Source organism: the organism of the source record quoted next, unplaced genomic scaffold, assembly GCF_019419815.1.
Source record: "Pyrus x bretschneideri cultivar Hongxiangsu unplaced genomic scaffold, Pyrus_bretschneideri_v1 Contig2, whole genome shotgun sequence".
Lineage (NCBI taxonomy): Eukaryota > Viridiplantae > Streptophyta > Magnoliopsida > Rosales > Rosaceae > Pyrus > Pyrus x bretschneideri.
The window spans coordinates 6971599-6992862 of record NW_025999501.1 but is presented as its reverse complement, the minus strand read 5'-3'; the positions used below and the strand labels follow the sequence as shown (position 1 = coordinate 6992862).

The 21264-nt window shown below is 37.8% G+C and overlaps 2 protein-coding genes and 1 pseudogene across 2 annotated transcripts; all 3 read left to right on the top strand.

Moving 5' to 3' along the window:
- Positions 1-4569: 4569 nt before the first annotated feature.
- LOC108867616 lies at positions 4570-7144 on the top strand (annotated as a pseudogene).
- Positions 7145-13820: 6676 nt separating this feature from the next.
- On the top strand, positions 13821-16709 carry LOC103952519 (putative 12-oxophytodienoate reductase 11). Its single transcript, XM_009364103.3, has 5 exons — positions 13821-14052; positions 14962-15102; positions 15231-15361; positions 15521-15697; positions 15900-16709. The coding sequence occupies exons 1-5, from the start codon at positions 13964-13966 to the stop codon at positions 16490-16492; spliced, it is 1131 nt and encodes a 376-aa protein (XP_009362378.2). The 5' UTR covers positions 13821-13963; the 3' UTR covers positions 16493-16709.
- Positions 16710-17308: 599 nt separating this feature from the next.
- LOC103952598 (lycopene epsilon cyclase, chloroplastic-like) lies at positions 17309-20357 on the top strand. The gene is made up of 5 exons (XM_048583198.1): positions 17309-17462; positions 17572-17859; positions 18047-18143; positions 18232-19070; positions 19192-20357. Exons 2-4 carry the CDS (start codon positions 17602-17604, stop codon positions 18489-18491), a joined length of 615 nt encoding a protein of 204 aa, XP_048439155.1. The 5' UTR covers positions 17309-17462; positions 17572-17601; the 3' UTR covers positions 18492-19070; positions 19192-20357.
- Positions 20358-21264: the final 907 nt, after the last annotated feature.

Genomic DNA, 21264 nt, shown 5'->3' with positions numbered 1-21264 from the left:
AGGCTTCATTGTAGTTTTCAAGGTCAATGACACTGAGTCTACACTGAGCAAACACTTCATTTAAGTTTCTCCACTTCTTTGGTGTATTGTCATAAGTTTCTATGAATTGGATCTCACTCTCCACATTCACAACATTAGAAACATTAATGTGTACACCAGTAATACACTCTTCACCAGTTGTTAATCATTCGACTTAGAAGAACCAATATTAGATTCCTCACATACACCATTTTCAATCTCAGTTATGCTTACACCTTCATTAGCTTATGAATAGGGCAGAGGGATGTGCACTGTCTCCGTATTCTCCCAATTGAGCACTGCATCTTCATCAAACATGACATTTCTAGAAACAATGATCTTGTTGCTTTTTAGATCATACACTCTATAGCCATTCTCTCTTGTCCCATATCCAACAAATATACCTTTCTGTCCAGTTTCATCCAGTTTCTACCTTAACTGAGTTAGCACATGAGTGTAGCACACAGAACCAAAAATTCTCAAGTGCTTTACTCCTGGTTTTCTACCACAAAACTCTTTAAAGGGAGTCTTGTTCTCCAATGCTTTTGTAGGACACCTATTAAGTAGGTAGACAGCAGTGTGAACTGCTTCACCCCAGAACTTGAGTGGTAGCTTCTTTTCATAGAGCATGGTTCTTGCCATCTCTATAATGGTACGATTCTTCCTCTTAGCAATGCCATTTTGCTAGGGAGAATAAGCAACAATGAGTTCCTTTTCAATACCAACATCTTCACAAAACTTCTCAAATTCTAGAGATGTATACTCTCCTCCCCTGTCACTTATGAGCTTCTTCAACTTATGAACAGTTTGTAGTTCAACCATAGCCTTGAACATTTTAAAAATTCTGAATACCTTATACTTACACTTCAAGAAATAGACGCAGCACATCCTTGACTTGTCATCAATGGAGGTAAGGAAGTATCTGTTTCCACCAAGAGTCTCACTTATGGGTCCACACACATCTGTGTGTACAAGTTCTAGTGAAAATGTTACCCTCCATTGTCTAGATACCAAACGCCACTGTTTTCTTGCACAAAAGCCTTATGACGAGCATAGAACATCATTGCATTGTCTTGAACATGGTTCAAATAGTTTGCAATATGAGTTTTCTTTGGCTGATGACAATCTTTCACTACATGTCCAAATCTCTTGCAGTTATGGCATTTAGGTTTTCCCTTAAACCAACACTCTCCAAGGTAAGCTTTAACACAGATTTTGCACTTTTGTTTGATACCCTCAGTGATCTCACCTACTCTCACAGTCTGGTGAGTTTTGTTTTCCCATTTCTTAGGCTTAGACTTCCAATTCTTCTTTCCCTTACTGTGATTTCCTTGAGCTAATAGCCTATTCTATGGTTTTGACCCAAGATTCATGCTAGATAATGCATGCCCAGAGCTTGCATCATCATCATCATCATGTCTACTGAGCCTAAGTTCATAGCTCTTAAGAGATCCAACTACCTCTTGTACAGTCACAGTATTCAAATCAGAAGTTGTTTCAATCACAACACAGATTGGATCATATTTACTAGACAAACTAATCAAAACCTTTTGAACTTCTCTTTGATGAGTGAGGTTCTCACCATAAGATTTCATTTGATTAATTAGTTCAAACTGTCTAGTACGATAGGTAGATAGAGATTCATTTTCTTTCATCCTCATATACTCAAATTCACTACGTAAGCTTTGAAGTTTGACAGACCTTGCCTGTTCATCGCCATGAAATTCCTCTTGGAGTAGATCCCAAGCACCCTTGGATGTCTCTTGATTCATAATCCAAGGGAAGATCTCCTTAGAAATTGCACTTTAAATAATTTCCAGTGCTTTAGCATCTTTCATGAATTGATCCTCCATGTGAGCAATAAACACATTGTCGTCTCCTTCATCATCGTCCGATGAGGATGAGTCTTCCTCGCCTTTCTCCTTCCTTGTTTTCCCTTTTTCCTTCTTCTTCTTCTTCGACTCTAGGCAACAATCCCTTTGTCTACCAGTTTCCAAATTCCATACGATTTGAAAGTGGTGATCATTCTCACCTTCCAAAACTCGAACTTCGTTCCATCAAAAACGGGAGCTTGTAAATCGCTGCTTCCAGACCCAGCCATTTCAACTTGAATAGGAATTAAAATTGAGAGTTTCTCGTTGTGTTCTCTAGCACAATTTCACATAAATCAACGCCCAATCTGAAATCGAACTTAGGCTCTTGATACCATGTCAGAATCTGAACTATTTGATGGTGTATTTGCAGCAATTTAGCACAGAGAGGAAGAAGATTTAGAGAGAGAGAGAGTGCTCTGAATTTCAGAAAGAGCTCAAATGCTCTTATGTGTGTGCTCGTTTCATCACATCAGCATTTACATAATCATTAGAGAGGGAGAGAATCTAGGAGAGCCTATGAGCTCATCCAACCATTCATTACAAGACCCTATGAGATCTTGACACTTGCCCACATTTCAGCCTGCTACAAATTGATTTAATCTCAGCCCTTGATCACTAACAACCCTAATTATTCAAACTAACAGCTCGCTACAAATAATAAAATGACAGTTTAGACCTAATCAACCAACAACTCTTTCATCCAGAAACCAGACCGGGATGGTCATACGGCCCCACGCACACAAAATCGTTGCTATCCTATTCCTTCTGATTTTTATATGTTTACTCAGTCCTATTTGCGTTTCACCCCCTCTCACACAACACCCGAACCCACCGCCAATAGTGGGCACACTCGAGTCCTTCTCGTGACGGTGAGGGTCGGAAGAAAGGAAAAACCATCAATTACGTGCACTGGGCTATCGTATAATTGGATACAGATGTCCGATTACGTGCAGATACATATCGTCTTCCGCGTTGCTACTTCGACAAACAAATAGTAGGTATTATTTATGGTTGGTGGGTGGCGGAAGAAAACAAATAGCAGGTAGTTTTTGACGCCCACCAGCTAGGACCTTTGGAATTAATTAGTTCATAGTTGAATTTGCCAACGAATAAATATATTTTATACAATAGGTTGTAAATTTGCTCGAATAAGGGATTAGGTTCCCACTCTTTAGTGGCGGATTTAATATGAGTTGTTGGCTGCTCATGACCTCAATAGCTTCATAGCCTCAATTTATATTTGTATACGACTCATACATACATAAACTAAAAGAATGAGTAAAAACACGAAATTACAGCGTGCTATTTCTTTTGTGTAACTCTATGTGTAGTTATTTGTAAATTTACTTCTTTCTTTCTATTATCTTTCATCCCTTATTTCTTGTGTGCGACCATACGGTCCGTATGTTGCGTTTGATAAAATGTCTCACTCAACAAGGCCCCAACAGAGATAGACAGAATGCACCACAACCCGGTAGGTAGGTACTAATTAGGAACTCGACAAAATAATCCAATAAAAAAATTTGGCCAAAATTATGACCCCCTCGTTATAAAATTCTAGACTCTCTTATCCCTTTCAAAACACGTGAGCCACAAAATGATAAGGCCTAAGCACTTATCATTTAAGATATAATGAGATAACAAAGTGAGCGATAAAGATGAAAATCCACAAGGACATTATCACCATGTTGAATTTGTGGAAAACAAAAGCTAGGTTATGCAGCACGACGACTACAATGCTAGTTAAAATATAAAGGAAAATTAATGAAAAAGGTTTAAAAAGTTTGAGTTTTAATCAAAATGACAAAAATGTATTGTAAGTGAATAGTACCGATAATTGAACTAAATTTTGTAAATCAAATGGTATGGTTGTTGATAATTGAATTATTAATTAAGTGTTGATTAACGTGTTTTTTTTTTCTATTGATAACACATTATTTGATTTGCATATTTTGTTTAAAATTTAGTATTTCTAACATTAATTATACAGATAAACCCAATATTCTTCTTTTAATGAACAATACAACTCAAAATTTAAGTCAAAATTAAATAGCCCACTGAACTCAAACCTAGACTATATCCATATGAATGCGTATGCATGCAGATGTTCCTGAAATGCTTGTTATTTTTGTGATCTAGAGCATAACAGATAAATTTAGACAAAAATAATTACAATTAAAAAATGCACTAATTTAAAATATTACAAACTTAAGTGTTTTGTCAAGGAACTGCCAATTTTACTCTAGTACTTCTTCCTGGTCAAATGGTCGTTGTTGGTGTCCAAATTGGCAGACATCATTGGTGGTGTGGTGTCCCTTGAAAAAGGATCCCCCCGCCCACCACTGCCTATGCCTCCCAGGAGGAAGGAGGAGGGGAAGGGGTCTGTGCTGGTACTAGTGTTGCTTTTGAGTTTCTCTTCCTCCTCTCCCTAACGAATGAGGATTCTCTTCGGATCTTATTTGTGAGGATTTTTGATATTCTTCAATCACATTCGTTCATTATATATCGTGCAATCAATTTTCATCAAGTATTATTTATATTTAATTTTATATAAAAAAATTATAATAATTTCTGATTGCATAATATATAATGAATGAATGTAATTGAAGAATCTCAAGATCCTCATAAAAATGATCCGAAGAGGATCCTCATTCTGTATAAATATCCGTGCAGATTAAATAAAATCAAACAAAAAACCAAACACAAAAGTAGGATCTAGCTCTGAACCCAGTTGAGTTCAAATGGCTACCACTAATCAAACTCAAGTAGGTGGTCCCACAATCCCTCTCCTTACTCCTTACAAACTTGGAAACTTCAATCTTTCTCATAGGTACCTTAACTCAGTCGCTCAACCTTTTCTACAATATATTCTTCAACATTCTGCATTGATTTTTATGTTTTCTTTTTTTCTTTTTTTTTTTAAAAAAAATTTGTATTCTGCTGGAGAAGTTGAGATTTGGGCAGTTGGGTTTTGTTCATTTGGAAACATATTTAGCAACTAAATTAGTCAATTCTTAAAGAAAATAAACTTGGACAGGTGTTACTGAAATTCGTTGTAAGCCCCAGATCTTGAAAGCAAATATATGCATAGATGATGCCTAGAACTCTGAAGCACTCATCACACCTCAGTTAGTACTTGACCTTGACCTGAAATTACCTAATTCATCTTTGATATTAGAGGCACTTGGCTAGGAAAAGTACATCTCCTTTCTGGCGTTTTCGTCGTATTACTTAAATTTTGTTCTGTTTAGCAAGATCTGATAATATATACTTCAAGGGGCTAGTTATAATAACACCTATCAAACTAGTCATAATACTTCCTTGCCATCTGCAGAGTTGTCTTAGCACCAATGGGTAGACAAAGATCGTACGGATATGTTCCTCAGCCGCATGCGATCTTATATTACTCCCAGAGAACATCTAACGGGGGTCTTCTCATAACTGAAGCCACTGGAGTTTCTGACACAGCTCAAGGGTAACTTCACAAAGATTAGCTTTTTTCAAGTTTCTTTTATGTCAAATTTTAAATGGAAAACATACATTTAAATGTGTACTTTCTTCCTTTCAAAGTTTGACAACATTTTTGTTTCTTTAATATGCGAAGGTACACAGATACTCCCGGTATATGGACAAAGGAGCAAGTTGAAGCATGGAAACCCATTGTTGATGCTGTTCATGCTAAAGGTGGCATCTTCTTCTGTCAGATTTTGCATGTAGGGAGGGTTTCAAATACCGGTGCGTTTCTAACACACTTTTATGACTTCAGTTTGTGTCTTTGAAAGCATCCGGATCATAAGCGAAAAGTTAGCCCATTGAAGCATCAGAGAGCTGCCTTGATATTCCTGTAATAGAAATCTTTCAGATTGTGATTCTATCTACATTTTCTTATCTTACAGGATTTCAGCCAAATGGGCAAGTTCCAATCTCTTCTACTGAGAAGCCGATACCATTAAATGGCATTGATGTTCCTGAATTCACGCCTCCAAGACGATTAAGGACAGATGAAATTCCACAAATTGTTAATGATTTTAGACTTGCTGCATGGAATGCTATGGAAGCTGGTAATTTGTCTTTACTTAAGTATGAAATAAAATTTGCGAGAACTCAAAATCGATTTCAACAGCAAGTGACCCTATACCATAGTGGTAGAGAGGAGTGTTGCCTTTGCACCACTGTCTGGGTTCAACCCCCGTCGTCTCCCTAATCTAACAAATTTATTGTTTGACCAAAAAAAAATATATATTGCTTTCAACATAAGCACCATCCTTAATCTTACAAATGTAGTTAAAGCCATGAATATAATTTGCAGTTTGATTAGGTGTGTGACAATAGTTCACGTTAGATTACATGTTAACTAACCTTACATTATAACGGCATGCCTCATTTAAAATGCTAGATTACAAATAATATTTGGTGCACTGAAATTGTTTGTCTGATATACAGGCTTTGATGGAGTGGAAATTCATGGGGCCCATGGATACCTTATTGATCAGTTTACGAAAGATCAAGTGAATGATCGAACAGACCAATATGGCGGATCTATGGAGAATCGTTGTCGATTTGCTCTGGAAGTTGTTGAAGCTATTGCTAACGAGATAGGAGCCGATAAAGTTGGAATTAGATTATCTCCATTTGCCAACTATATGGAATCAGGGGATTCAGATCCTGAAGCGTTGGGCCTTTATCTGGCCAATTCATTGAACAAGTATGGGATCGTGTACTGCCATATGGTTGAGCCGAGGATGAAGACAATTGGAGAAAAGAGTGATTGCCCCCAGAGTCTTGTATCGATGAGAAACGCTTTTAATGGTACCTTCATTGCTGCTGGTGGTTATGACAAGGAAGAAGGGAACAATGGTGTGGCCGAGGGCCGTGCAGATCTTATTGCTTATGGCCGTATTTTCTTGGCGAATCCGGATTTGCCAAAGAGATTTGAGCTTAATGCTCCTCTAAACAAGTACAACAGAGAGACATTCTACTGCGTCTGAGCCGCTTATTGGCTACACTGATTATCCGTTCCTTGAAACCACTCCTTAGGTTATGGAAGCTTGTACGCTTTTATATTTCTGAAATTCCCGCAGTTAGTCTGCGTACATGTTTTCGTGTTGCTTTTCTTACACGGTTTGCGTACATGATTCTGCATTGTTTGATCTGTATCAAGTGTAGTACTGTAGCTTGTGTGGTTATTACCTGAACATGCTAACTGATTGCTTGCCAAGTCAATGAGTTTAATAAAAGATAGTTTGTGATGATCTTATTATGATTAGTGGAATTTAACGGAAACCTAAAAAAATGACATTTTGGATACGTTCCCTAACTACCAGTATTTCAATATTCTTTGACTGAAATTTTGTAGGTTTTAGTTTTTGATAGAAGTCCATGACATTAATGTAATAATATATTTCTATGTAGGTTATTATATTTTTAAATTAAAAATAAAATTTGTAGTTATTTATTTTAATGAGATTTTAAATAAAACCCATAATTTATAGGATTAAAAATATTAAAGATGAATTATACTCTCCAATGTATTGTGTGTGTGTGTACACACACAGGCATGTTCATCAAAACTAACCAAGAAATTATTGTACTAAAACATGGGTACATTTTTCAAAAACACAAAAAAATAAAAATTATTAGGCTTAATAACATTATTAAATTTTTTTTATTAAACTTAATCCGGATAAATTCTCAAATCAACTAAATAGAATGTATCCATATAAGTTTAAAAATAGATTAGAGAAAAGATTGAAAGAATTTTATATAAAACATGGGTGCATTTTGTATTAAAAAAAGGTACATCTTTCATATAACAAATTAGTATATTTAAGAATAGGTACATATAAGATTAAAAATTTGAAATTTTTTTTATAAAAATTTAATGCGTACAAACTTATACTAATTTTATTTTTAACATTTTGGAAACAAAAAATTTCACTTTCATATTTAACGTACTATTTTATTTTAATATAATACATCTCTTACATGATTGACACATTTGTGCCACGTGGCTGCCACACTCTGTGGGTGGTTCGTTTGAAAATAAATCAATCTTGAGTCTCGGCTGACCACTCTGCTTACGGACATGTTATACTGGGATGAATTCGGCTTGCCCTTTTCCTTTGTTTTAGGGAGATGAGCATCCACCATGCCAATTGTCGTCAAGGGGAAGGGATTGACGTCAACTGCCTTCTGTTTCTCAGGAAATTTTAACTTACCTTTTTCAATCCAACTTTGAATCGCATCACGGAACATGACGCAATTATTGGTAGCATGCTTGTTCAAATTATGGTACTTGCAATACATTTTTCCTTTCAACTCTTCGGCCTTAGGAATGTTGTGTCCTGGGCGAAGTTTTATGATTTTTGCTACCAACAATTGGTCGAAAATTGCATCGGCCTTGGTGATATCGAAAATGTAAACTTTTGATGTTTTAATCATCTCTTCAGAGGCCAAGTGGGTTTTGGCATCCTTGGGACTGATTTGAGCTAATGCCTTGCAAACGTATGGTTTGTCTATTACTATTTCAACCGCGTCCACACTGACATATTAGGGATCCTCACTTTTGGCCAATGCGTAACTGATCGTGGGATTCTTATATATCGTTCCTCGAGATGGGAACTTTGAGATTTTTCCTTTCGGAGCAAATAATCATACTGCTCAACGTGTTGAGCCAGTTTGCACATATCTCCGATATTTGCCCTCAGGAATTTCATTTTGTATTCCACGTCCAGGGCGTTTAGAGCGATTCTGACGAATTCAACTTCAGGAAGAGGTACTCGGCACTAATTCCTAGCCGATTTGAACCTGGTTAAGTATTCCATTAGCGATTTGTCTGAAGCTTGAGCCATCCTAGCTAATGATGGAATGGACATTTCCATCCCTAGTCGATAGAATTGTTCATGGAATTTCTCGACCAAGTTCTCCCAACTCTGGACGGAGTTCGGTGGGAGGTTGATGTACCAAGCAAAGGCTGAACCCGTTAGTGAAAAGTTGAATAGCCGTAGTTTATGGAAGCCGCTATTAACGTCTCCACATTGCACAATGAACTGAGCTACATAATCTAACGAAGATAAGGACGATTCTCCAGCGAAAAGATTGAAGTCTAGGATCTTGAAGCCTTTAGGATATTCAACTTTTCCAAATAAGCTGGGTACATATAGATGAACTTTGGGAACTTTGGCCCTTTTTTTAAGGCCGAATCGATCATTCTTTGGACCTCGGTCATATTGACGGATGCTGCTTCCACTCTCTGGTCAGGTCCATCAGATCTACTACTTGATCCTCCTCTTTGTTCTAAGTCAATTGGTTGGAGCCGAGCGAATCCTTTCTCGGCTTGTAATGGAACATTCTTAAAGGGAAGTTGTCGAGGTTGGCCGATGTGGCCATCTTCGAAGGCTTTACTGACCAATAGTTCAAGCAACCTGGTCTGTGTATCACTATTGTGTTGTATTGCTTCAAGCAAATTATTCATTTTCTGGCCAATCGACTGCTCAACCTGCCGAGATTGTTTATCAAGTTGTCTTCGAAAAACCGACCTAGTTGGGGGATCAGAACTTTCCCCACCATCTTCGTCGCAATCTTCCACTATTTCTTCGATGAAAATGCCTGCCGTTTGGTTGGGAATGTCTGGGTTGCGAGGCTGTCTGCCAAGACAAACTTCATACTCTCGATGTGTCCACTTACGGCCTCGGTTGGCACAACAATGAGGGGATTTTGTACCTGAGACAAATGTTGTCCAGGGCCTTGTACTGGCAAGTCAGTTGTTGACTTTGCCATGATTGTTTTCTTCTTTACGGACCGTGTCTCAATGGTTATGAACTGCCAAGGTCTAGCACGAGGTCCTACTAGGCGTGCCAAAATGTTGACCCTAAAAATTACAAAGCCTACGTGACGCACAGGCCGAGTAACTAATGAGCTAACTACGTCATTCGGTTGATGCGGGGCGTGCCAACTCGTCGGCCGAGCCTAACCGAGGAGTACAATTTGTTGATGTTGCGTTGAGCGCATTGCTAACTTTTTGATCTTGCAATTGGGACCGAGGAATGAAAAAATCTCGGCCTTTGGATTCTTGAGCCTAAAGACAAGGCTACTAATTTCGATCACAGTGATTATATTCGTGAGAGTATAAGCACGCCGAATCGACACCAGACTATACGAACATAAGTACTCAAAGGTGATGTATGTCTTGATGATAAATGTGGTTTGGCCGTCAGAATGCCGAACTTTGAAATTCACTTGTGATTATCCAATCATAAAATCACTCGGCGTTCAATGGGTCGAATGTCGTAACTCATAACACCTTACTTCGCTGAGAAATCTAATAAGATGACCTCTACCAATAAAGATTCGGAAACCCTTCTCAACTGAGACTTGGATAGGTAACCAGTTGGTCGTGACGCAGTACTGTTTATCCAAACTGAAGGTGCCCCTTGATCGGCTGATTTTACAGAAACAATGTTGTTTATCCAAATCCAAACTAAAGATGTTCGCCAATTGCCTTCACAGTGCTGTTTATCCAAGCTGAAGATGTGTTGGCGGAAAAAGAAAATAAAAAAATCTCAAGATGTTTGATAGGTTTGGGCAGGACAATTGTGTGTTAAATTGGAGGTCTTTTGAATTGTGCATTCCATTCTCTATTTATAGCAGCAAGAACAAATCCTAACCATACTCGAACTAGGACTCCTTACCCCAGTCTATCTTATCTCGGCCAATCCTCATTCTATTAGAATTTTGAATTCAACCTCTTATTAGGCCACATTCACTTCCAAGTTTTAAGCATCCTTACCTGACCGAGAATCCTTACTGCATCAGGACTTAACCTCTTCATTCATCCGCTTCACCATAGGGCTCACCACTTTCTATTCATCTGGAATATTCTTTTTCCAAACAGGACTTGGTCAACCTTAGTTAGGCGGCCCATGAACCGGATGGTTTATAGCAATCCTCGAGCAGAGCTTCTGGGCCGAGAACAATTCCATACTCGGCCCAGCCTAATAATTTTAGGTCCAAATAGATACATAGGCATAACTAATTTCCTTCACTACAGTAAAGCATTATCTGCCTTGTTAATTGAAGTAATTGGAATAGAGTAACAAGGTGAAGCGAGTTTCAAATGAAAATCCTACACAAAAAGTGATCGTACAAAAACTGCATTAAAATCCATTAGACTCCATAACAAAATTAGATTCATTAAAATCCATTAAACTCTGTAATAAAATTCATGTAAAATTCCTTTACAACACATGAGTCTATGCCAATCAATTAAAATTCATAAACTCCATGAGATTTATAATTTTGTTAAAATTCATCAAAATCCAAATTGAATACACCTTCTTTAGTAGATGAAATGAATAAGAAAGGTCTGGTTTCTTGGTGGAGAAACATTTGCCAATTCATGGTCGAATACCATATCTTTATTTAGTGGTAAGTCTGAGCTTGAAGGTGATTTGTTAGAGCACGTGTGGTGTCTCATGATTGACTTGTTTGAGATTCGTTATCCCGCTCATTAAGTCATTAGCCATTTGAATTTGAGAGATAAAACAAGGAGTGTCAATTAAGTGTCCCATTTAGGAAGACCCTTAACCACGTTGTGGCTTATGACTAGCCCACGATTGTAGGGATTGTGATCCCATTTGCTAATCTTGAAGGATCATTCCTTATCCAGCCTCGCCTTTCGAAGCCTTAGGAGGGGTTTGAGCTTCGCTAAGCCGCCTTGGTCCGATAGCTCTACTAAGTTAAATGACCCAAGACGCGAACCCGACAAAGGTGTTAATTTCGTTACGAGACCCTCGCGGCCGCACCTCTAGGTTTTAATGCGGCGAGTGCTCGAAGGGCATTTTCGTTCGTTTGGTTTCTTGTGTCAGCATTTTCAATCCTCAATATGTAGTAATAATTTTCCATCTCAAAATTTTTGGCACTCTTCATAATTGATTTTATGAGGACATTTTACATGAAAATGCTCTACAAAAAAAAAAAAAAATCATTTATGTCAACATCATCACCGTCAACACCGTCATTAACACCACCACCGCACCACAACACGCCACCATTGTTGCACCATTTACTTCACCATCCACCCCCACTAATTCATGTACACCACCAAAGGTGATGTTGGCCCTTGGTAATAAACGACGATCCCATTGCGCATGATGAGAGAAAAAAAGAGAGTAAATAATTGAACTAAAGCATGGATGCAATTATTTGGATTAAAGTAAAAGATTAATAAAAGAATGTCCAAATTATAGTCAAACGGTGGTTGTGGTGTCGACGGTGGCAGCCATCACTTATATTAGACGCTTAAAATATGTTATCGTCTGATGTAAAATAAGATACTGTATCTCCTATAATAGAGAAAGAAAGAAAAAAGGAAACACAATTGTGGTGTCGGCCATATCAATAAAAAGAAACAGAAAAATGATTTGAAAAAGGAGCCGGCCGTTGGTGCCGTTGGTGTCGTCCACATCGGCAGCCATCTGATAGACATGTTATTATACACTTATTGTCCAATTTTATCGTCTGATGTAAAATAAGACACTGTATCATATATTTATTGTCATTTATTTTAGTTGCGTATGACTGTTAATAAATTGGTTAAAATTGGCTTTAAATGATGATTTGGTAAGTGTGAAACCCATATTATATAGATTTAGAATTCAAAATTGTGACACGTGCTTAAAAAAAACACAAAAAAAAAAAAACAAATTGAAACAATGAGGAAAGAGAAAGAGAGAGATAAAGGAGAACGGCCGCGACAATTGAAAATTTGAAAAAATAACTAAAATTTGGATCCGTTATAAAATTGTGACCATTTTTTTAAAATTTGTGATAATTATAGCAAAAAAGTGATATAAAAATACTAAAATACCTTTAACAACTAAAAACTCCTCCAATAGCCCCTGCTTCTAAGGATAAGGATTGTCTGCCCTCCCACTTCCAGTACCCTCCCGTGCTCTCCTGTTTGTATAGCCACGGTTAAGCCACGTCAATATTTTATATTACTATTCATTTTTATCTTATTATCTCTATAAAAAAAACAATATAAAATGTTGACGTGGCTTAACCGTTACTACACAAATTAAAAGAGTACGAGAAAGCACCGAAAATGAAACGGCAGACAATCCTTGTCTCGCTTCTAATTTATAAACAGGTGCAACTTTGTCTTCGCAAAAGTCGCCACATCGATCTGACCTCTAGTTCAATTCAACTCCATAGATCTTCGATAGGAATCCATAATATCGGGGCAATAGTCCAAATTTGCTCAAATAAGATTTTTCGTATCTCACAATCCAAACCCAATAAATAATCACAAAGCTTGAATTAAAATAAATGGTTAAATTAGATTAATAATTCTCGTGATAATAGGGTAACAAGAAGATAGCTTCTGTGATAAAAAAATTCAAATTTATACCTTCGTGGTGAAAACCGTTAGTATTCAAGCCCAACATTAACGTTACCGTTAACTCTCCATTAACATTGCCCACCCCACCCCAAACCAGCTTCTTTTTTTTTTTTTTTTTTTTCAAATAGCTTATCGCCCACTTGGGTTCTGCCTCTGCCTACCTGCTAATGCATGCATCGTAGGGCTTTCTCTCTAACCCACTGAGTTCAATACCCCTTTGTTCGAATTAAAACAGTAATTTCACTGGTAATCAAATGAATGTTTTGTGTAAAAAATGATCAGGTTACAAATGGTTACGGTATCGAAGCATCAAGCAGGAGTAAAAGGCAGGATCAGTAAATTACCAGAGGCCCTTCTTTGTCTTTGTCACGTAGTTTCCTTCCTTCCAACAATACGTACTGTAAAAAAAGGGCATAAAAAAATAAAAAATAAAAAAAGCCGATTACGTAATGACAAGCGTCATCAAATATTTCAATTTCGTAATAAAAAAATTAAAAAATGATTAGAAAAAGGAGCCGCCCGGCCCACCACTGCCTCTCCCTCCCCAGCTAGTGCTCGTGTTGCTTTATAGTTCACTGTTCATCTTCCTCCTCTCCCCGACGGTATAAATCCCCCAATGTGAGAGCAGATCAAATCAAATCAAATCAAAAATCAGGATCGAGCTCTGAAAATGGCTACCACTAATCAAACTCAAGTAGGTGGTCCCACAAGCCCACTCCTTGCTCCGTACAAACTTGGAAACTTCAATCTTTCTCATAGGTTAACTTAACGAACTCACTCACTCACTCAACCTTTTCTACAATTTTATTCTTCTACATTCTGCATTGGTTTTGTTGACTTATTATGTTTGAGTAGTTGAGATTTGGGCTGTTGGGTTTTGTTCATTTGGAAACAGGGTTGCAGAAAATCCCAGTTTTCTATCAAGAAAAATGAAATTACTGCTTATTTTTTTGGGTAAATTGCAGGTTACTGGGCAGTTTTTGTGCTTGTCAAATGTTTATTTGCCTATGCAAGAATCCTGAATTTTCAGAAATAAAAGCAGCAACTTTCATTGCATGGTTTGTTATGTAACATTTGTATGTTCACATTACTTGCAAAGCAAGGAATTGGTTTAGCTTGCGAGCTTGAGTTACAATAGATAGTGTGCTGCAACTTTTGGGTCAGTTTGTAAACTTTGTATTGATGTCTACCGCTATGAATTACTTGCTTTGTGTTCAAGATTGTTTGAACACATCGTATCTTAAAGTTGTAACTATATCACAGCAACTAAAGTCAACTGTTAAAGAAACTGAACTAGGACAGGCGTTACTGAAATTCGCCGTAAGCCCCAGATCTTGAAACCAAATATATGCGTGGATGATGCCTATAACCGACTGACATTCGGTTTGATATTGCTTCCCAAAACATAAATGGTACATCATGAGGTGTGAACTCTGATCGAACTCATCACACCTGAGTTAGTACTTGACCTTGACCTGAAATTACTTAATTCATCTTTGATATTAGGTCCACTTGGCTAGGAAAAGTATATCTCCTTTGTCGCTTTTTTGTCGTAATACTTAAATCTTGTTCTGTTTAGCAAGATCTGATAATACTTCCTATCAAACTTGTCATAGACTATGTTGTAGGTGCATTCTGATAACATACTTCTTCCTTGCCTTTCTGCAGAGTTGTCTTAGCACCATTGACCAGACAAAGATCATACGGAAATGTTCCTCAGCCACATGCCGTCTTATATTACTCTCAGAGAACATCGAACGGGGGTCTTCTCGTATCTGAAGCTACTGGAGTTTCTGACACAGCTCAAGGGTAACTTCACAAAGATTTGCTTTTCTCAAGTTTCTTTTACGTTAAATTTTAAATGGAATACTTACTTTAAATGTGCACTTTCTTCATTTCAAAGTTTGATAACATTTTTGTTTCTTTAATACGCGAAGGTACCCAGATACTCCCGGTATATGGACAAAGGAGCAAGTTGAAGCATGGAAACCCATTGTTGACGCTGTTCATGCTAAAGGAGGCATCTTCTTCTGTCAGATTTGGCATGTTGGGAGGGTTTCAAATACTGGTGTGGTTCTAACACTACACTTTTATGACTTCACGTTGGGTCATTGAAAGCGTTCGGATCACAAGTGAAAAGTTAGCCCATTGAAGCATCAGAATGTTGCCTTGATATTCCTGTAATAGTAATCTTTCAGATTGTGATTCTATGTATATTTTCTTACAGGATCTCAGCCAAATGGGCAAGCTCCAATCTCTTGTACTGACAAGTCACTAACCTCCGAAACGCCATCTAATGGCGTTTATGCTATTGAATTTTCTCCTCCAAGGCGATTAAGGACAGATGAAGTCCCACAAATAGTCAATGATTTCAGACTTGCTGCAAGGAATGCTATGGAAGCTGGTAAATTGTTTTTCCTTTAGTACGAAACAAAAGTTGCGAGAACTCAAAATTGCTTTCAACATGAGCAAACGAACCATCTCCTAATCTTCCAAATGTAATTAAAGGCATAATTTAATTTGCAGTTTGACTAGATGTGTGATAATAGTTCATACTAAATTACAAATAATATTTGGTGCACTGTAATTGTTTGTCTGACATACAGGCTTTGATGGAGTGGAAATTCATGGGGCCCATGGCTACCTTGTTGATCAGTTTCTGAAAGATCACGTGAATGACCGAACAGACCAATATGGCGGATCTGTGGAGAATCGTTGTCGATTTGCTCTGGAAATTGTTGAAGCTGTCGTTAACGAAATAGGAGCAGATAAAGTTGGAATTAGATTATCTCCATTTGCTGACTTTATGGACTCAGGGGATTCAAATCCAAAAGAATTAGGCCTCTGTATGGCCAATTCATTGAACAAATATGGGATCCTGTACTGCCACATGGTTGAGCCGAGGATAACGATAGCTGCAGAAAAGCGTGACCACTCCCATAGTCTTGTACCAATGAGAAAGGCTTTTAATGGTACCTTCATTGCTGCTGGTGGTTACGGCAAGGAAGATGGGAACAATGCTCTGGCTGAGGGCCGTGCAGATCTTATTGCTTATGGCCGTATTTTCCTGGCGAATCCGGATTTGCCGAAGAGATTTGAGCTTACTGCTCCTCTGAACAAGTACAACAGAGAGACATTCTACACATCTGATCCCGTCGTTGGTTACACTGATTATCCATTTCTTGAGGCCACTACTTAAGTTTACCACAACATATGGAAGCTTGAACACTCGGGCTCCTTTGATTCACCCGATTCTGTAATATCTTATAGTACCGTGTTGTATTTATTGCATTATCTATTGTTGTAGTGTCCCATGTTTGGGAATGAATAACATTTGTCAGTGTTGTGCTCTGTTCAGTGTACTCTCTGTTCAGTGTTGTACCGTATAGTGGCCGGAATGAATAACATTTGTCAAAGAGGAAACTCAATTCTTATCCCTATATAAAGTACAACCAATTGATCCTAGTTGTGCCTTGATCTGGCTGCAGAGTAAGCCAAGTTGGGCTTATTGGCCCTGATCTCCCTTTCACATATAACTATGGTGTTTGGGAGGATGAGTTTAAAGGTATTAACTTTACTATTATGTCTTGTTAATTGTATGGTTTGTGAACTACCCAATTCACAAACTCTGCTCACATCTGATATTCACTTTGATTTTTATATTTCCAGATCTTGGACTTGAAGGGTGTATGGAACGTGTTTGGATCCTTCGCACTTATGGTCATGTTTGTCGAGATATGCTACATGAGGAGCTTTTGAGAAAGCAACTAGAACCCTATCCTACTATATTTCTACGCGTTTCATGTTTGCAGGCATTGTAGTCTCTCTAAATGCATAATTCATATTAAATTTTATTAGGTGTGTGGAGTCAGGTGTTTTGTACCTCGATTCAAGTGTGGAAAGTATTGTTGAAGCTAGTAATGGCATTAGTCATGTAGCCTGTGGGCACAATATCGTTGTTTCATGTAGGTACGAGGGAATAACGTTTCTTCAGTTGAAAGAAAGTATATTTATCTTTTATCCTACTACTTCCAGGCCTGTTTCAAACATCTAACAGGTATTACAGGCTTGCTACTGTTGCATCAGCAGCTGCTTCTGGGAAGCTTTTGCCGTACAAGGTGGGTGGTCCAAAAGTGGCTGTCCAAACAGCTTATGGTATCGAAGTTGAGGTAGGAACAATTGTACTCTGGGATGACTAGTTCCTTAACTTCCTTTTGGGGCAGAAACTTTTTGATGACTTGCTACTATGTCCATTCTTTCTTACAATTTCAATTTCAGGTGGAAAATAATCCGTATGATCCCAGCCTGATGGTTTTCTTGGATTATAGAAACTACACAAAGCAAAAGGCTCCATCTTTAGAAGCAGAATATCCAACATTTCCTTATGTCATGCCCATGTCTCCAACAACATTGTTCTTTGAGGTTTGCTCGATGTACATCAGTTTGTCCGTCCTGTTACTTAACTTGCTTTCAAAGTACTTAGAGAAATTGATTGCAGGAAACTTGAAAAAGCTCTTGTCATGGTTAACGACAATGGGAATCTGTATTACGAAAACTTATGAAGAGGTAAATTTTGTATGAAGGAGGACAATGCTTACAATTTTTGAGATGAACAATCGCCTTTATTGTGAAAACATCTCTGAACTATCTGAACTAGGCATAATGCCTTGCCTTGTAGCGGAACAATTTATGCAGTAATTTGGTCTGGGTTACTTTCATAATTCAAGGCATAATCTTGCAGTAGTTTATGCAGGATTGGTCTTGGATTCCAGTTGGTGGCTCCTTACCAAATACAGAGCAAAACAACCTAGCATTTGGTGCTGCTGCTTGCATGGTACATCCAGCCACAGGTAACAATTAAACCGAATAAATTGATCAGAGCAGTTTCCCCAATTGTTCAGTCAAAACTAGCCTCTTAACTTTATGATCATCAAGCAGGGTATTCACTTGCGAGGTCTTTGTCCGAGGCTCCAAAATACGCTTCTGTGATTGCAACTATTTTAAAGCCGGATCATTACAAGGTTACTCCCAGCCGCCAAACGAGTAATCGGAACATGTCGATGAAAGTTAAGTGTTGGTTCGGTTTGTTTGGAATGGTTATCTGCATCTTATATAGAATGAGTGTGTCGAACTGTTTAAAGGGTTGGTATCCTTCGGACCTCGTTCTCAAAGTTTTTAGCTTACCTTCAGAAATATGACTAGCTTGAAGAGGAGACTCATCTCTCTGTCTGCATGTTGCTGCTCTTACATTGTCTATAGAATAATTCACTTAACTTGTAAACTTGCAGCCATAGTTGGTGGTGTTAGTCATGCAAACCAAATAATTAAGAGACTTGCAAGAACTGTATGTTGTGACCTTCATATTACTTTATCGGCGCATTCCCTAACATGGTATTAGAGTTCTTGTTGCATGAGCCTTGAGTTTGAAACCTTCAATCCTCATTCCCCTCTAAATCGTTAATTTGCAAGGCACAGAGTGAGCTGCATCGATATGTTCTTTTTCTTTAGACATCTACCTGTCTCGCATTTGAATTATGCTTGCTTTGTCATCGGCATCCCTGCTTAGCTAGCATACTGTGATTCGAGTGTCTTCTACTATCAACAGCATTCAGCTATGAGGAGTCATACTTGCAATTTGTGATTCACTCTTTTCCTTTCAGCAAGGAATACACTGGCCGCAAGAAAGGAAACGCTATTTTTGGACTAGCACTTATTCTGCAACAGGATACTGAGGGCATCATGACATTCTTTCGTACTTTCTTCTGCTTATCCACCTGGTACGATCAATTGCGTAGCTTTTCTAAACATTCTTGCTTCATGAAGTAAACTTGGAACAGATTTCTTCGGGAAAATTAGACGAACTTGAATGATTGATCGATGTTTGTTCTTCCATTGCAGGATGTGGCAGGGTTTCCTTGGCTCTACATTGTCGTCAGCTGTTCTCATTGGTTTCGCCTTGTACGTTTGTTTTAGCTCCAAATGACCTGAGAAAGGGCCTCGTGAGACGTCCACTTTCTGATCCTTCTGGAGGCGCTATGATTAGAACCTATCTCACATTCCCTAATTAGTGCTACTCCTACATAATAAGAGTACACAGTTTAGAGTACCCTAAGAAGTAAGATCCCACCCTACTTTTGAAGGTCACTTGTTTGTTTGTCTCTTTTTTTTTTTTTTCCGGGTGTCAATTGTACAAATGTATATGCAGCATTATTGTCAATACGTAATCAATATATCAACAATTATTAAATTTGATTTGGTTTGAAAAACCTTCCTTTTAACTAATTTTGCATAAAAGTAATTGAAATTTCACATCCTCCCGTCATCCCACGAGATTTTGAAACTGATTCAAGTTCTATATATGACACTAAAGACATTAGCTTTTAGCTATCAACTCATATAAAAAAAATTAAAAAAAAAATAAAAATGAGTATAAATAAGAAAAATAAAATATTACCGCATAAATAGTATCTTAAAAGTTGGTGTCTCAAGTGAGCTCAAGTTCTATAATGACGTCGTTTTTCTGTAAATGACGTCGTTTTCTTTTAATTTGCACCGAATAAAAATAACTTAATTTAAACGAAAACCCTAAAACTTCCAACGGCACATTCACGCAACACGTTTTTCTCTGTTTCTCTGTCTGAGAAAGGCGATTTTAGGGTGTTGAAATCAGATCTCTGCGATCGGAGAATGGTCTCACGGCGTACAATCGCTGTATGATCTGACGGCGTGCGACAGAGAATAATCTGACAACGTGCGATCGGAGAATGATCTGACGGCGGATACCGGAAAATGGTCTGACGGCTTCTGTGCTGCTGGTGCGATAGTGGTTCTCGTCAGCCATAAGATAAGCTTTTTTGGTTATAATTGATTATTTTAACTGCATTGTATGCCGATAAGGGCGAATAGAATTAGAATTAGGGTTTCATATGTTTTGGGAAACAAATGCATGCTATCTCTATGAATCTAGTTCGCGAAAAGATCTAAGTTCCCAGTTAGGGTTTTCGTTTGGAAAATAATATGAAGTCATCTTTTCATATATCTTCACAATTTTCATGGTTGCCTCAGTTATTTGGTGCTGCTATTTTTGGTTGCCTCGATATTTGTTTTAATACTTGTCATGGCTGCCTCAGATTTGTCGGCTTGATTTTATGGTTGCATCGATTTATAGTTGCCTCAGTTTATGGTTACCTCGGATATGTTGCCTCGGATTTGTTGCTTCAATTTATTGGCTTGATTAATAATTACATCGGTTATTTGATGCCTCATTTCATAGTTGCCTCGGATTATTTTGTAAGTCATTGATTAGGGCTTACCTCAATTGTTTAACATCACGATATTTGTTGTGAATTTTAATGGTTGTCTCGATAGTTTTTGCATTGGTTAATGGTTTTTGGGGCTTTTTGATCCCCAGGTCTTCAGTTTTTAATGCCTTATTTTTATGCATTATGGCTGCCTTTTTGATACATTTCATCGTTGCCTCGATCATTATGGGCTAATTAATCGCTTTCTCAAATATCTGGATGCCTTAAGTTCATGTTTTAATGCTTGTCATGGTTGCCTCATATTTTTTGGCTTAATTTTATAGTTGCATCGATTTATGGTTGCCGCAAATCTGTTGCCTCGACCCTCGATTTATGGTCACCCCATATATGTTGCCTCAAATTTATTGCCTCAGATATGTTGCCTCGATTTATTGGTTTGATTAATAATTACCTCGGTTAGTTGATGCCTCTTTCCTTAGTTGCTTTAGATTATTTTTTTAAGGCATTGATTAGTGGTTACCACCTTAGTTGTTTAATGTCACGATATTTGTTGCATACTTTAAATGGTTGTCTCGATAGTTTTTGCATTGTTTAATGGTTTTTTCGACTTTTTGATCCCTAAGTCCTGAGTTTTTAATGCCTTATCGCTGACTCGTTTTTTATGCATTATGGCTGCCATTTTGATACCTTTCGTCATTGCCTCATTCAT